The sequence below is a fragment of the Hipposideros armiger genome, unplaced genomic scaffold, assembly GCF_001890085.2.
Source record: "Hipposideros armiger isolate ML-2016 unplaced genomic scaffold, ASM189008v1 scaffold_253, whole genome shotgun sequence".
Lineage (NCBI taxonomy): Eukaryota > Metazoa > Chordata > Mammalia > Chiroptera > Hipposideridae > Hipposideros > Hipposideros armiger.
This window is the reverse complement of record NW_017731603.1, coordinates 1,279,709-1,294,146: the sequence shown is the minus strand read 5'-3', so window position 1 is coordinate 1,294,146 and position 14,438 is coordinate 1,279,709. Positions and strand designations below refer to the sequence as shown.

Genomic DNA, 14,438 nt, shown 5'->3' with positions numbered 1-14,438 from the left:
CGGCCTTAATTCATCTTTGTGTCCCCAGCCCCTAAGGGTGGTGCTCATAGTAAATGATCAATAATCATTTACTGGACTGAATTGCAAACTTCTCTTGCTTCTCCTACTAGACACGAGGCTCCTCGAGGGCAGGGACTCTGTGTCTGACGCCTATTTATATTCATTCTGCAAAGGGGGGGTTTTATTCAGGTTTGTGTGTTATTTAATCTAATTCACACCAAGTCCTACGAGATTGGTACCAGTGTCATCATCCGCACTTTACAGGGAAGGACACTGAAGCAAGGGGAGGGCGCCATCTTGTCCCATGTCTCACGGTGACTGGGAGGCAGGCGGCCAGGATTCAAATCCTGGCTTCTAGTTCCAGATCTGTGTGCTGAACCAATTAATGCCAATGAGAAGAATGCTTTTAATTTCACTGTATACTCTGGCAGACTCCTCACTCTGCTGTTTTCTAGTAAACTCATCTCCCGGCAGCTGGGTGGTTTTCCCCAGTGTTTGCTCAGGCCCGCCATACATACATAAAGTTTCCATAATCCATGCATATCTTGGCTACATTAATGGGGAATGCTTGGGTGGCCAAAGAGACAGCCTCCCACAGCAGGAAATTCCCCGGGGAATTCTTTACACAAGCTCATTAGCCAGGGCCGAGGCTCACAAAATGGCAGTGAGTTCTGGTCAGAGGAGGCGATGCACGCCCGCTCAGCTCTGCCTCGCACTGGCTGTGTGTTCTTCAGCAAGTCACTTCCCCTCTCTGGGGAAAGGTGGGGGTTTAAATGCATGCTTCTCCTCAGCGTCCTTTCCATGTAACACAGCAGAGATTAAGAAGGTGGCTCCTAGGGTTAGAGAGGCCGGAATTCAAGTCTGGGCCTTGCCTCACTTAGATGATCAGAGATTTTGGTGCCATCCACAGGGGGCTGCAGTGAGCAGGGGTTGGTAGCATATTGTTTATCAACCAAACAGTTCTATGCAAATGTGTAACCACCATCGTTCTCATGATTATCTCCCAAGCCTTTGTCTCCCAGGGTCTCTGAGCACGATGTCCGCAGCTCCCACCAGCAACGGGGTGTTTGTTGTCATCCCGCCCAACAATGCCAGTGGCCTCCGCCCTCCTCCAGCCATCCTGCCCACCTCCATGTGCCAGCCTCCTGGCATTATGCAGTTTGAGGAGCCACCGCTGGAGGCACAGACGCCGAGGGCCACCCAGGCTCCTGACCTGCGGCATATGGAGACATTCCTGACGGGAGAGCCCAAAGCTTTAGGGGTAAGAACAGCCTCTCCAGACGACCTGAGGTGGGTGCTGGGCCGGGAGGGAGCACCCCAGCACTGGTGCATTCATGCACACCTTGGAGAGGAAGCAGGAGGTCAATAAATCCTTAGTGAGGACTTGAGGACTCAGCTGTGCCCCAGACAGCGACCCTTCTGCAGTGGAGCTCACAGAGAGTAAACAAGTAAAGTAATGACCAAGACAGGGTCATGAGGTAAAAATGGTGGGTGGGGAGGGTGGACAGAGAGGTTTCTCTGGGGAGATGGCATTTAAGCCAAAACCTAGCTGTTGGGCTGAAGCCAGCCAAGGGAAGATCTGGCGACAAGGGCTCCCCAAAGAGAGGGAACAGCAAGTGGTGTTCTGTACCCTAGGATGACCTGGCTGTCAGGTTCAACTTTCAACCCCACTGCTCCGTCGTATCCAGGAGCTTTGACTTGAACATGCTGGAATTTAGGATTCTACACTAACAGCTGCACCAAGTTCACTGGTGCCTGAAGGGACTAGAGACCATGAACACAGATGCGGTCATCAGTTGCTGGAATCCTGAAACCTCGGGGCTGACCCTGGGAACCCAAGACCTCCAAAGGAATTTGACGAGATAAATACAAATTGCTGAAAAACAAAAAAGTGAAAGCTATAACTAGATGTTAGGGAATGGCCCTGATGAGGAGAATGCTGGCTTTAGAGTTAGCTGGCCTGGCACTGCACAGCTGAGACCCCTCAGGCAAGCTACTGAGCATCTCTGAGCCTCACCTTCCTTGTCTCCAAAACTGAGATAATAATACCTACCTCATCACAGTAGGGATCAATGAGATAGTGTCTGTAAAACATTGCTTAGTGTAGCCGGGCATTTGGTAAGTGGCAGCTGGTGTTGTATGAGGAGTAATCGCCATAGCGGTGGTGGCCTAGTGGCAGGAGAAGGACCTGCAGAGAAGGAGAGCAGTGTTCGCTGCTGGGGCGCCATGCTGCATAAGGCAGCTGAAAAGATGGAAGACATGCAGCCAAAGAGAAAAACCGAGGGGTCATTCCTGTAAATATCCAGATTCTTGGCACTCATGTTAGAAAGACATATACGGTTCGAGTCCAGCCCGAGCTGAGCAGCCGCTGAGCTGCCAACAGGTAGCAGGATGGCTCAGCTAAAAAAAAAAAAAAAAGAAAGACATATATACAGAGGGTGCCCCAAAAAATGTACACATGTTTTAAGAAAGGAAAACTGTTTTAATATTGTAATACTCAATATATACCGACAACAAAAAATGACTACAAGTTATGTTTTGACTTCTGCAATTACAAGAGGTGCTCAAAGTGGTTACCATCAGCATTCAGGCACTTCTGATGACGGCGAACTACTGCTTGAGCAAAGCTGACCAAAGTGTCCACTTGGATACATTTTTTTTGGCACCCCCGGTATATTCCACATGACCCCAACAATACGATTCTAGCAGTTCAGTCAGAACTGCCCATACGTGGACCACGCTGGTTTGGTTTGGGTGGTGGTGAGCACCTTGTCACTGAGTGCGCCGCTTAGAAGTCAGGGGCTGGAAAGTATTCCTGGATTAAGCAGAGGTTGAATTCAGGGGCCTCTAACATCCCTTTCTACTCAGTTCTAGAATTCAATTGTTACCGAAAAATTTGGAAAGAAATGTGACAGAAGCTACTAGAATCCCACATATCCCCTTCTTTGGGGCAATCACCCCATTTCCGGGAATGGGTCATTGGGGTGCTGGTAAACCACCTGTTTCATAAAAGAAAAAGAAAAAGAAATAAATAAACATTAAAAAAAAAAAAACAAGTCCAGATTTCAGTCAGGTTGGGTCAGCTCCAACCCACAGCTGGATGGAGCAATGATAGACCCTGAAATGAGAAAGATGCTCAAGGAGGTATTCGGTGCAGGCTGTACAGGGGTGAGGCAGGAAAAGGTGAGGCGTTCCACTGAGGGAATGCTGTGTCACTGAAACGGGGGCGAAGAGAACCAGGGAGCACACAGAGCAATGCTTGAGCACCACGGGCCAGAGCACGAAGCAGGATGTAAGCCGTAGAGACGTGGAAACAGGCAGCTGGACCCCGCAGCCTGTGGGAGACTGCCTTTCCCTCTTAAAACGATCCTTTATGGCTGCTATAATGATATCTCCTCAAAAGAACAGAATCGGGGTTTATTTCTCAGTTGCTAACAGTTGGCTGGGGGAGCAGGGCCCTCCGCGGCCGGCAGGGGGCGGTGTGGAGCCGGCCCGCCCGCCAGGCTGAGCCGCCGCCCGCTCCCCGCAGACTGTCCAGATCCTCATCGGCCTCATCCACCTGGGCTTCGGCAGCGTGCTGCTCCTGGTCCGCCGCGGCCACGCGGGGATGCTCTTCATCGAAAGCGGCGTCCCCTTCTGGGGAGGAGCCTGCGTGAGTGAGGGGCCGTCTGGGGTCCGGGCCGAGGTCCGCGTCTCTCCCCTGTGCCCACCCCCCACCGCATTCTCCTGGGCAAAGCCGCCTGAGCCTACATCTACCTCCTAACCGCAGACCCTAATCCTAAAACTGAGCTAGACCCCATTCTTATGAACGCAAAGCTCCCAGCAAAGAGCCTGGCATAGAGAAGGTTCCCAAAAAGGATGGGATGGGGGGGCGGGGGGGAGGGGAAGAGATAAGGACATTAACCACCTGTTTTACCTGGTTCCTAAGCCTCACCCCACATCCAAACTCAGCCTGCGGAAACCCGCCAGCCCCCCTGGTGGGTCCCAGCCCACCATGAGCTCCGCCCCCTGGAAGTCTAACCAGTTCTGAAGCCCCTGAGCCCATTCCTCTGCCCATACCCTGGCCAGCTTGACCACCCACCCCTGCTGGAGTGCCAGGGAGGGTGTCATTATCATCTCCGACATGAAGAGAGCATTTCAGCGTTTGCACCATCCCTGTCCGCCCCTGAGCCTTTCAGCCCCCCAGGAGAGCCCAGGCTTTGGGTTGAGGCCAGTGGGGTCTGGATCACAGCTCGACTGGGCGTACCACGGAGTCCCTTAGGGGAGTCACTCAGTCTCAGGCCTCAGCCTCCTCATCTAAAAATAGGGTCCATAGTTCTGGCTCTGCCTCCCCCATAGTTTGAGGAGATGAAGAGCTAATGCATATGGGAGCCAATTAGCAAGCGTTGATTCGGCACCAGATGGTGGTGACTGTCATTTGCAATGATTTCCCCTTTAGAGAGGGAGTCAGAGACTTGCATGAGAGGGACCTCCCTGGAGTGACTGGGGGTTCCTGAAGCCAGGGCACAGCGACTTCCTTTTCCTGTCCCAGGGTACCTCCAGCAAGAGCTCAAAACCCCCAAAAGTGAGGGGCCAGAGAGGTGAAAGGAAGTGACACACAGCTACAGCAGAATGATCACCTGGCCATCCTGCAGGGACAGGCTGTGGCCCTTCAGACAGTCCATAGTTACCAGAAGTTGGGGGAAATGTCAGCTGATGGGAGAATCTATAGGGGAAATCGCAACCGGGAGAAACTAGCTTCCTCCTGCCAGGCTGTGTCACGAAATATGCCCCAGTAAAGATTTCAAAAATGGTGGAAAGGGGGAAAAGAACACCCTGATTTTTAATCATCAAAGCCATCAGGGTCAGGAATCCCTGGCAGGATGTGTGTGAAACCCAGTATTTAATCATTCAGTGGGATCTTCACGTAGCTGACCTCCAGGGGCCCCTGAAGATATACATGTATTGTGCACATTTCTCTAGAGAGAAGGCTCATAGATTTTGCGAGACGCTCCAAGGAGTCCTTAGTTGAAAAAGTCCCAAACGCCCAGGAAGGAAGGATAACTTGGTGCAGAAGGAGAGAGGCAATGCACCTGGAATGCGGTTCCGGTTCCGGTGGGCCTCCTTCTATGTGACAGACAGGTCACTGCCTCTCTCTGGGGCTCTGCTTCTTTGACTATGAAACATCATGTCCGTCTCCAGCCCTGAGAGCTGGGCTCTAAATCCAGTTTCCATCTTGACGTTTCCTCTTGGTATCAAAGAGGCAATATATCAAAATTAAACCCTTGATTCTCCCTATTTCTCCCCCACCCTCTCCTCATCTCAGTGAATGGACGGCACCTCCATCCATCCATCCTAAGTCATCCTAGACTCTTCTCTCTTCTCACTCCCCGTCCACCCAGAGCAGGTCCCGTCAGCTCACCCTGCTGAGCAGAGCCTGCAAGTGTCCACGTGTCCCCACCTCCACGGCCACCACCCTGGTCCACACCACCTCGACAGCTGTGGCTCCTTCCTGGTTCTCTCATTTGCAGTTTAGCTGAGCGAGGCCTTCCCTGACCACCCAACCCCAGGGAGCCCCCCAGTGATTTTTTATCATGTCGTGACATCTCCTGTCATGACTACCACCTGTATTTCTTGGTTGTTTATTTGCTAAGTGTCAGTCTTCCCCAGTTAGAATAGAAGCCTGTGAGAGCAGGGGCTTGCCTGGTCTTATTCAGCTCTGCTGTGTCCTTGGCACATACCTGCTGCTCAGTAAATGTTTGATGAGTGAATGTTTAAAGGAACATTGCCTTCCCTATGAGGCTCTGATGATAAAATGCCAATGAAAACAAGCTACGGCTAGTACCCTGGACAGGGGCCCCTAATCAGGGATGCCCTTACAGAGAGAGCCCAAGGTGCCTGGCCAGGGGGCAGAGAAGGTGGCAGCCTAGAGACTACTGCCCTGCCCAGTGTCCCAGCCAAAGCCTCACTGGGGTCCTGTCTCCCCCACACAGTTCATCATCTCTGGGTCGCTCTCAGTGGCGGCCGAGAAGAACCACACCAGCTGCCTGGTAAGTCGGACCGGACACCCGGAGCAGGGGTAAGGCCATGCATATTCCATTCCACTAGGACCCCACACTCACTCATTCAGCTCCTTCAGCAAGCATTTCCCGGGAGCTGCTGAGTGCCAGGCGTGGGACAGCACCTAGGCAGCCGAGACAGCCCCTGCCCCACATCGGGGAGGGGAGGAACCAAGATGCACTTTCAAAATACACAGCAGGGCAGGAAGTGAGGGTCTGCGGGCGACGTGCTCATGGTCATTGAGAGAAAGGGGAGATGCAAGAAGGCCTCCTGGAGGAGGAGGCAGCTGAGCTGGGCCCTGGCAGGGGGAAGGGCGAGAAACACTGACGGCAAAGATGAGGCCTCAAGGACAGGTGTAGGCAGGGCTGCTGAGGAGATCCTGTGTGGTTGCATTTGACCAGGGCAGAGGTCTGAGAGGCAAAGTGGAAAGAAATCAGATGGAGAGGTGCACTAGGTCCACACCACCAGGGAAGGCTCTGGTGCCTTCTGCGGGCAATGGGGAGACGACTGAGCCCTTGGACAGGAGACTGCTGAGCGGGGCCATTCTCCCGAGGTCCGGGGGGGAGGCTAGGAGGAAAGGCGGAGCCAACAAGAACTCAAGTCAGTGGGGCCACTGTCCCCTGGCCGTGGGAGGGCTGGGTGTGGGAGGCTTGGGCCGGGGAGAGCTGTTGCCTCTTGTCCTCTGTCCTCCTCCTTGTCTCTTCCCTCTGCTCCTTTCCCTCCTGTCTCTGTCTGTCTTGCAGGTGAGGAGCAGTCTGGGGACGAACATCCTCAGTGCCTTGGCGGCCTTTGCTGGGACAGCCATTCTGCTCATGGATTTCGGTGTCACTAACTGGGTATGTTTTCAGACACCCCCAGCAGTGGGGAAACGTGGAGAATGGCAGAGCCGTATCAGGGGCTGGGTGAAGCAAGAGTTTGCAGCACCAGGAGGCCAGAGCCCTGGGCCCCGGAAGGGCCTGCCAGTCCCAACAGACCCATGAGCATATTGACCTCGTGACCCTGCCCCCAGCCTGGGTTTGGGGGAACAGAGAGGCAGCCTGCCTGAGTGAGGGGAGGGCACCGGATGGGCAGCAGGAGGACTGGCCCCAGCTGAGGCTCTGCCACCAATAGTGTGACTGTGGGTAAGTTATTCTCCTCTGGTCCCCTTCTCGATTCTAGAATTCTCGACTTGCCTTGACTGTGGTTTTTTTTGTCTCCAGGATGTGGGGAGAGGCTATCTGGCTGTGCTAACCATCTTCACCATCCTGGAGTTCTTTATCGCAGTGATTGCCACCCACTTTGCGTGCCAGGCCACCCGCGCCCAAGCCAACACGGTGAGTACTTCCACCCCAACCTGGGCCTCTGTTTCCAGCCCCCCCCCACCCCACCCCTCACCCCCGCCTACTTCCTTCTGAAAACAGTCTAGAGGGACTGTGCTGCACTGAGCTCCCCACTCATAAATCTGAAGACCCAAAGAATTCTTTGCGGAAAGAGGGGACTATTTTCCTCATGGCCACAGGGGGGCGCCAGCACCAATGGACCCGCCGCTCTGTGAGCCTTGACGCAGAACAGTCAAGGCCCTGGGATCAGGGGATGAGGTGGGATGCTGCACACAGATGAGCAGGGCCCTCCAGAAGTTCATGGGCCATGAAAGAGACAGGAGGCATCAGGAAAAGCAGCACGACGGGTGGAAATTGAGCTTAGTTTCCCAAACACTGGAGGACAGTGAAGCCAGAAAGACGGTGAAGGAGGGCGTTCGTGGCAGGGGAACCAGTTGGAGTAAAGGCTGCTTGGCGAGAGAAAAATGCATGCCATAGAGTGGGGGTGCTGCTGGGGAGGTGGCTTTGTGCAAAATGAGAGGTGAGGCTGTTGAACGTCTTTGAGCAGAGACAGGTATGCTCAAAGGGAGGGCGGGTCAGTAGAGCAGGGCTAAGGGAAGTCAATCAAGAAGGTTCGTCCAACGCAGAGGGGTGGAGGGTTCAGAGAGGTGGGGGCCGGAGGCGGGCAAGCAACACGGAGGCCAGTATGGAAGGCTTGAACCAGTGCAAGGCCGACCAGAGAGAAAGAACTTTAGCTTCTAGAGAAATGGAACTTGTGTCTGTTTTGTTCACCACTGTACTACTCCCAACACCTAGGTCATAGTTGGCTCCAGTAAATATTTTTTGAAATTGTTGAACGGATGACAGTTCTGAGCCGGCCGATTCAGACTTGCAGAATTCATTACTCGGGCTCTGTTCTCAGAATCCCCACAAGGGGGCACTATTGCAGCACCTCCCTGCAGGGAGAGAGCCTTCTAGGATTGTCATTGGGGTTTTTTTTCTTTTCCTTTGCAGCCTGTGATTTTCCTGCCAAACGCCTTCAGTACAGACTTCGACATCCCCAGCCCCACGGCCTCCCCACCCCCCGCCTATGACAACGTGGCATATGTGCCCAAGGAGTCGTCCGAGTAGTTGGTCACTCTGGCCGGTTGGAGTCCAGCTTTTCCCCTCTGGCCCCAGCGTCTCCTTACGCCCGCCTTGTTAATCTCAGGCAGCCCCACTCCCAACCCCTGCCAGCCTTTATAAACGTGGCACCTGAGTGAAGTCTTCCCTGATAACGTCGGTCCCACACAATTCCCACAGCGATTTCTTTCCTTAAAGACCTTGTTTATCTCAAGGGTGAGTGCTCCTCGCCCACCTGGGCCCCATCACCCTCCGGAAATGACCTCTGGGATGCTATGCATTTCTCTCTGCTCACTGGGGAAACCCCAGCCTCACTGGGAGACAGGTTCAGGGGCTGCCCGGGCCCTCAGGCCTGGGGAAGGTCATTAAGCCCAGGGAGCCCAGAAAGGAATACTGAACACAGCTGCTGAGGCTGCACAGCTGGCAGTGACCTGACCTCACATCTCCAGGCCCCAGGACCTGCTCTGTCCTTGTAATCTGCTACCATGTCATTGGGCCTCAGTTTTCACATCTGGAAACAAAAAGCATTGAACCAGATGATGTAAAAGGCCCTCCCAGCTCCCCTGAGCTCCCTAAAGTCCTGGTCTAAGTCAGGTACTGTGCCCCAGCTGCTCCAAAACATTCATTTCCTTATATGTAAAACGGAGTTGGTATTGACTCTGGCTCTGCTCACCTCCCAGGGCTGGGTAGGTTGAAAGAAGGGCTGAAGCCAGCCCACTGTACCCTGTCAGCATCCACAGGTGCACAGAGATGGTGGCCCCTTCCTAGGAGGCTCAGGATCTCCCTGAGCCTTTCATCACCCTCTCCTGCTCCCCCAGCCTGAGGAGCAAGGCTGCCCCTAAAGGTTACAATGAGCTATGCTGGATCTGGGGCCAGGGAGACACCTCCGCCTGATATCAGAGGCCCTGGCAGATGGCTCATCTCATCCACACCACAGAGGGAAATAAACAGTGGGGCTTACAGTTTGAGCTGGTCTCATTGCAATGACTTTCTTTTTAACTTCAGGAGCTTCTAAGGGTTGTCCCATATTTATCAGAAGACCTGGGTACCTGTCCCACTGTCACAGCCAAAGAATATCTCTGGGTTCTGGGGCTCTGTGTGCGATCCTTACACTTGTTCTGTCCTCACCTGGGCCCAAATACGCAGGCATTCATATCCCTACTCTACAACTGAGGACATGTAAGCTTGAAGAGATTAAGTCAAGTGCCCAAGGGGGGCCGGCCGAGTGGCTCAGTTGGTTAAGAGCTCGCTCAAGGGTTTGAGCTCTGAGCAACAGCGGTTCGAGTCCAGCCCAAGCTGAGCAGCCGCTGAGCTGCCAACAGGTAGCAGGATGGCTCAGCTAAAAAAAAAAAAAAAAATCAAGTGCCCAAGGCCACTAAGCTAGTAAGAGGCAATGCTGGGAATTGGACACAGCTCCATCTGAGGTCAGAGTCCATGCTCTTACCACATGGCTCGCCACAGTCCAAACACAAGTGCTTCCCACAAACCTCTTCCCCTTCCTCCTGTTTCTTCATCGCTAAGACTAGCACAGGGCTGCATTCCTCAGCACCCCAACTTCTTCCTTCTTCATCTAACAAACTCGTGCTCCTACTTCAAAACCCATTTTAGTGTTGCCTCTTCTGTGAGCTCTTCCCAAAGGAGGGTAGTCAGCTAGATGGCTAAGTGCCCTTCAGCCACAGGTTGGGGCCAGCGAGGCCCCATTTAAGGAGGCGCTCACTCCCAGAGTTGTGCACATGCAGAGTTGGGGTGGGGGTTACAACCAGCTTTGGCTATCAGAGGACCCTTGAGGACTTGGAGCTGAGAATTTAAGACCATAAAGTATAGAGTTGGAGGAAATCGCAGATTTAAGACCAGTTTTTCTCATAGAGGAGAACAGAGACATTTTTTAACAAAGGGGAGAAGTTTGGAGAGAGGGAGGGAGGAAGGGGGAAAAAGGAGGAAGAAAGGGCTTGGCCTCAATTCACTTGGGATTATCATGTCTGTCCCCTGTTGACTAAATCCCTCAGGGGGCGTGGGGGCTAAAACCACAGGTCAAGTAGGAGGAATTGAAGAGCTGGATGCTTTTCCACATCCCAGGCTGTAATCTGGGAAGACTGCGAGGCCCTTAGAGATGTCCCATGTGTAGACAGCATGGAGCCAGGATGTGGAGCTGAGATGGCTGAGGGCTGTGCCTGGTGGCATGACACGGAGTCCTACACTCCCAAACCAGTATAAGTAAAATCACCAGAAAGCTTTCTGTGGCCCCCAAGAGGGAAGCACAAGAGACTGAGAGCGCCCAATGTGCAATGTGGATTGTATGAGACTATAGCTTTATAACGAAGAAGAGTGGAGACAGTGGCCACCAGTAAGAGCCCAGCAGGGACAGACCACGGCTTGTGGATTGCAAGTCACGGGAAGTGATTACGTTATCCTCACTTGGCAAAACTAAGCTTTCTACCACTGAGAGGAAACGGAGCTAGAGAAGTAATTACCGGGAAGAAGAATTCTGAAAACTACAAAACATTACTAAGAGACTATACTAATGAAGATCTAAATAAATGAAAAGATATATACTATTTTCATGGATTGGAAAGTTCAAAATTTTGTTAAAGTACCATGTAGCTCCAAAATTTATCCACAGATTCAAAACAATCCCATTCAAAATTCCAGAAGCTTTTTGGGGGGAACTTGACAGGCTAATTCTAAAATTCATGTGGAAATTCAAAGGATCTAAAACATTAAAGAAAACCTTAAAGGAGAACAAAGTTGGAAGAGTTAAACTACCAGATTTCAAGACTTACTATAAAGCAATAATAACCAAGACAGCATAGTTTTAGTGCAAAAACAAACAATTAAATCAATGGAATGGAATAGAGAGTCCAGAAATAGCCTCTCACATACACAGGTCATTTGATTTGTGACGAAGGCGCCATTGCAATTCAGGGGACAGAAGATGTTCATTTCAATAAACAGTGCTTGAGCAATTGGATATTGGGATAGGAAAAAAAAACAGCTTTCATTTCTACATCACACCATAAATAAAATTTAATTGAAGATGAGTCATGGACCTAAATTTGAAAATTAAAAAACAATTTTCTAAAACATTAGGAAAATATCTTTAGTACTTTGGGGTAAGCAAAGAGTTCTCAAACTGGACACATGCACACAAACACTAGTCATAAAAGAAAACATGATAAATGAGAGTTTATTAAAATTAAGGCCCTCTGTTTATCAAAAAACACCACAAGTGTGAAAATGTCCCACGGACTGGCAGAGGATTTTGAAACACATAATATCTGACAAAGGGCTCATGTGCGAAATACATAAATCAGTCCTGGAAATAAGGAAAAGAGAGACAGCTCCATTATAAATCGGCAAAGAACTTGAACAGGCACTTCACATAAAAGGATATCAAAATGGCCAATAAGTGTGCTCAACATCATTAGTCATTAGAAAAATACCACAACACGTCAAAATGGCTAAAATTAAAAAGATGGACTATGCAAGTGTTGATGAGTTTGGGGAACTCCTTTTCTCAAACATTGCTGGTGGGAGTATAATTTGATATAACCGCTTCAGAAAAAATGTTTGGCAGGGCCAACTACAGCATACAATATAACCCTACAATTCTATTCCTGTATATATACCCAAGAGAAATGAGTGAGTATGTCCACCAAAAGATAAGTACAGAGTTTTTAATGGCAGCTTTACGCATAATAGGCAAAAACTTGAAACATCTCAAATATTCATCAAAAATAGAACTGGTAAATGAATTGTGATATAGTCATAAAATATGAACGAATAAACAAAGAACAAACTACCGATACATCTAACATGCAGATATATCCCTGAGTGAAAGAAGAACATACTGTATTATTCCACTGATACGAATTTCAAGAACAGGCAACATAAACTGATGGTGAAGTAAGTCAGTAGAGCGGTTTTGCCCTAGAAAGTGGCAGTACTAACAGAATAGGGCATGAGGCAGTCTCCTGGGGCATTGATCTGGGTGATGGTTACATGAGTGAATACATAGACAAAAATCCATCTGGCTATACATATCTGTGCACTTTATGTAATTACCTTACCAATTTGTAAAGTAAGGAGAAAAATGAAACAGAAAAAGTTACTGTATTAGTTAACTGTTTCTATGTAACAAATTAGCACAAACCTAATGGCTCAAAACAGCATGTGTATTATCTCACAGCTCTGTGCTCAGGATCCAGGCACAGCTTAGTCTTCTGCTCAGGGCCTTGCAAGGCTGCCGTCAAAGTGGCAGCCGGGCTGCATGCTTATCCAGAGGCTTTACTGGGGAAGAAAGCATGTCCATGCTCACGCAGGTTGGCAGCACTCATTTTCTTGCAGCTATCGGCCTGAGGGCCCCAACTTCTTTCTGGCTGTCAGCTTCGCTCAGCCCCAGAGGCCACCCTCAGCACCTTGCCAGGTGGGCTCCAGCACATGACCATTTACTTCTTCACAGCCAGCTCGGGAACGAGTCTCTAGAGCAAGTCCGCTAGCAAGATGAAGTCTTAGGTAACAACACAATTCTGGAAGTGACATCTCATCACCTTTGCAATAGCCTGCGGGTTGGTTAGAAGCACATCGCAGGTCTCACCCACGCCCAAGGGGGAGGGTTATTGGGGACCACCTTAGAATCTGTCCACCACAGTTACACTTTTGCCCATTTGAATTCTGCGAATGTGAACATGAAATGTGTTTCATTCTCTCCCAGCTTAAAAAGTCCTATCTAGATCCCCTAAAACCTTTCAGCCATGGGTTTGTTTGTTTGTTTTCTCTTCTTACCAGGGTCCACCTCCTCACCTCCCATTCACTCCACTGAAATTGCTCTCTCTAAGGGTATTGTCATTGACCTCACTGTCACCAAAACCAATGGGCATTTTAAAATCCATATTGTGATAATAATAACTCCATCTATCCCTTAAGTGCTGCCTATCCTGACTCTCCTCTATGCACTCTGCACATTCCCTAGGTGAGCTCATCCGCTGCTGCAGTTTCATTTAATATTCTATTCAGCAAGTGCTCCCTACCATGTGCTCTGGGGACGCCAGATGTTAGCCAAAGTCCCTGCTCTTATGGAATTGACACGAGTCATCCATCACCATGCTGGCGATTCCCACATCTCCATCTCCCACCCTGACCTCTTCTTGAGCCAGCTTCAGCATCTGCTTTCTTGTCTCGCCGAAAAGGAATTCACATCTTCTCTTCCAACTCAAACCATTTGTCAATCGATGTCACTACAGACCCAGCTGCTGCCCAAGCCAGAGTCCGAGCATCCTTCTTGGCTCAGCCCCATTTATAATTGCCCCCCACTATTCTCCTCGCTCTCCTTTCCCAACTCCGTCCCCTCTCCCCATCCTCCTTCCCAGCACCTGTGGGCCACTGTCGTCTTGGCATCAGCCTCCTGGCCTCCTAACCTGTGTCCCCAGCTCCAACCTGCCCCAATCCATCTCTGGGTTACATAACAGCCAGAGGGAATTTTCTAAAGTACAAAAGCATAAGTTATTGTTCTGCCTAAAGTCACTTGGGGCTCTCCTTTGCCCTCAGACTAAAGTCCAAATGTCCTGGCAACCTTACAGAAGCCCAGCCTCACCTCTCCCCAGCCCCCTGTGACACTTCACCCAGCAGCCATACTGAACCTGGAAAACCCTTCTGCCTAGAATGCTGTCCCCTGCCTGCCCCTTCCACTCTCCTATTTGTCGCTAACTCCCACCCCTCCTTCAAACTTTAGTGTAGATGCCACTTCCTCCAGGAAGCCTCCCCTGGCCTCACCCCTCATGGGAGAGCTGCCCAACCCAGCAGGCCTGAGAGAAGGTAAGTGACCTCTCAGTGGGAGTGACAGCTAAGTGGGTGTGGCGACATTGCTCTCTGCCTGTGTGTGACATGTGTGACATGGAACATGCATGATAGCTGAGCATGAGTGGCCCCTGAGAGTGTCTGGTGACTGTTGTCCTTGTACACAGCACCCAGCACATGCCAGGC

The 14,438-nt window shown here is 50.8% G+C and overlaps 1 protein-coding gene across 2 annotated transcripts; it reads left to right on the top strand.

Moving 5' to 3' along the window:
- Positions 1-1,021: 1,021 nt before the first annotated feature.
- On the top strand, positions 1,022-9,427 carry MS4A15 (membrane spanning 4-domains A15). Of its 2 annotated transcripts, XM_019655949.1 has the most exons (6): positions 1,022-1,261; positions 3,530-3,652; positions 5,973-6,029; positions 6,783-6,875; positions 7,239-7,352; positions 8,352-9,427. In XM_019655949.1, the coding sequence occupies exons 1-6, from the start codon at positions 1,037-1,039 to the stop codon at positions 8,466-8,468; spliced, it is 729 nt and encodes a 242-aa protein (XP_019511494.1). In that variant the 5' UTR covers positions 1,022-1,036; the 3' UTR covers positions 8,469-9,427. The 2 variants fall into 2 exon arrangements, with proteins under 2 accessions (XP_019511494.1, XP_019511493.1); XM_019655948.1 differs by lacking the exon at positions 3,530-3,652 and having other exon boundaries at positions 1,037-1,261.
- The last annotated feature ends 5,011 nt before the right edge of the window (positions 9,428-14,438 follow it).

Bases quoted from the DNA above. Each gene is read 5' to 3' on its own strand.
- MS4A15 (XM_019655949.1), top strand. From the start codon at position 1,037: ATGTCCGCAGCTCCCACCAGCAACGGGGTGTTTGTTGTCATCCCGCCC. The intron at 1,262-3,529 runs GTAAGAACAGCC...CGCTCCCCGCAG, and splicing joins GAGAGCCCAAAGCTTTAGGG to ACTGTCCAGATCCTCATCGG. The intron at 3,653-5,972 runs GTGAGTGAGGGG...TCCCCCACACAG, and splicing joins CCTTCTGGGGAGGAGCCTGC to TTCATCATCTCTGGGTCGCT.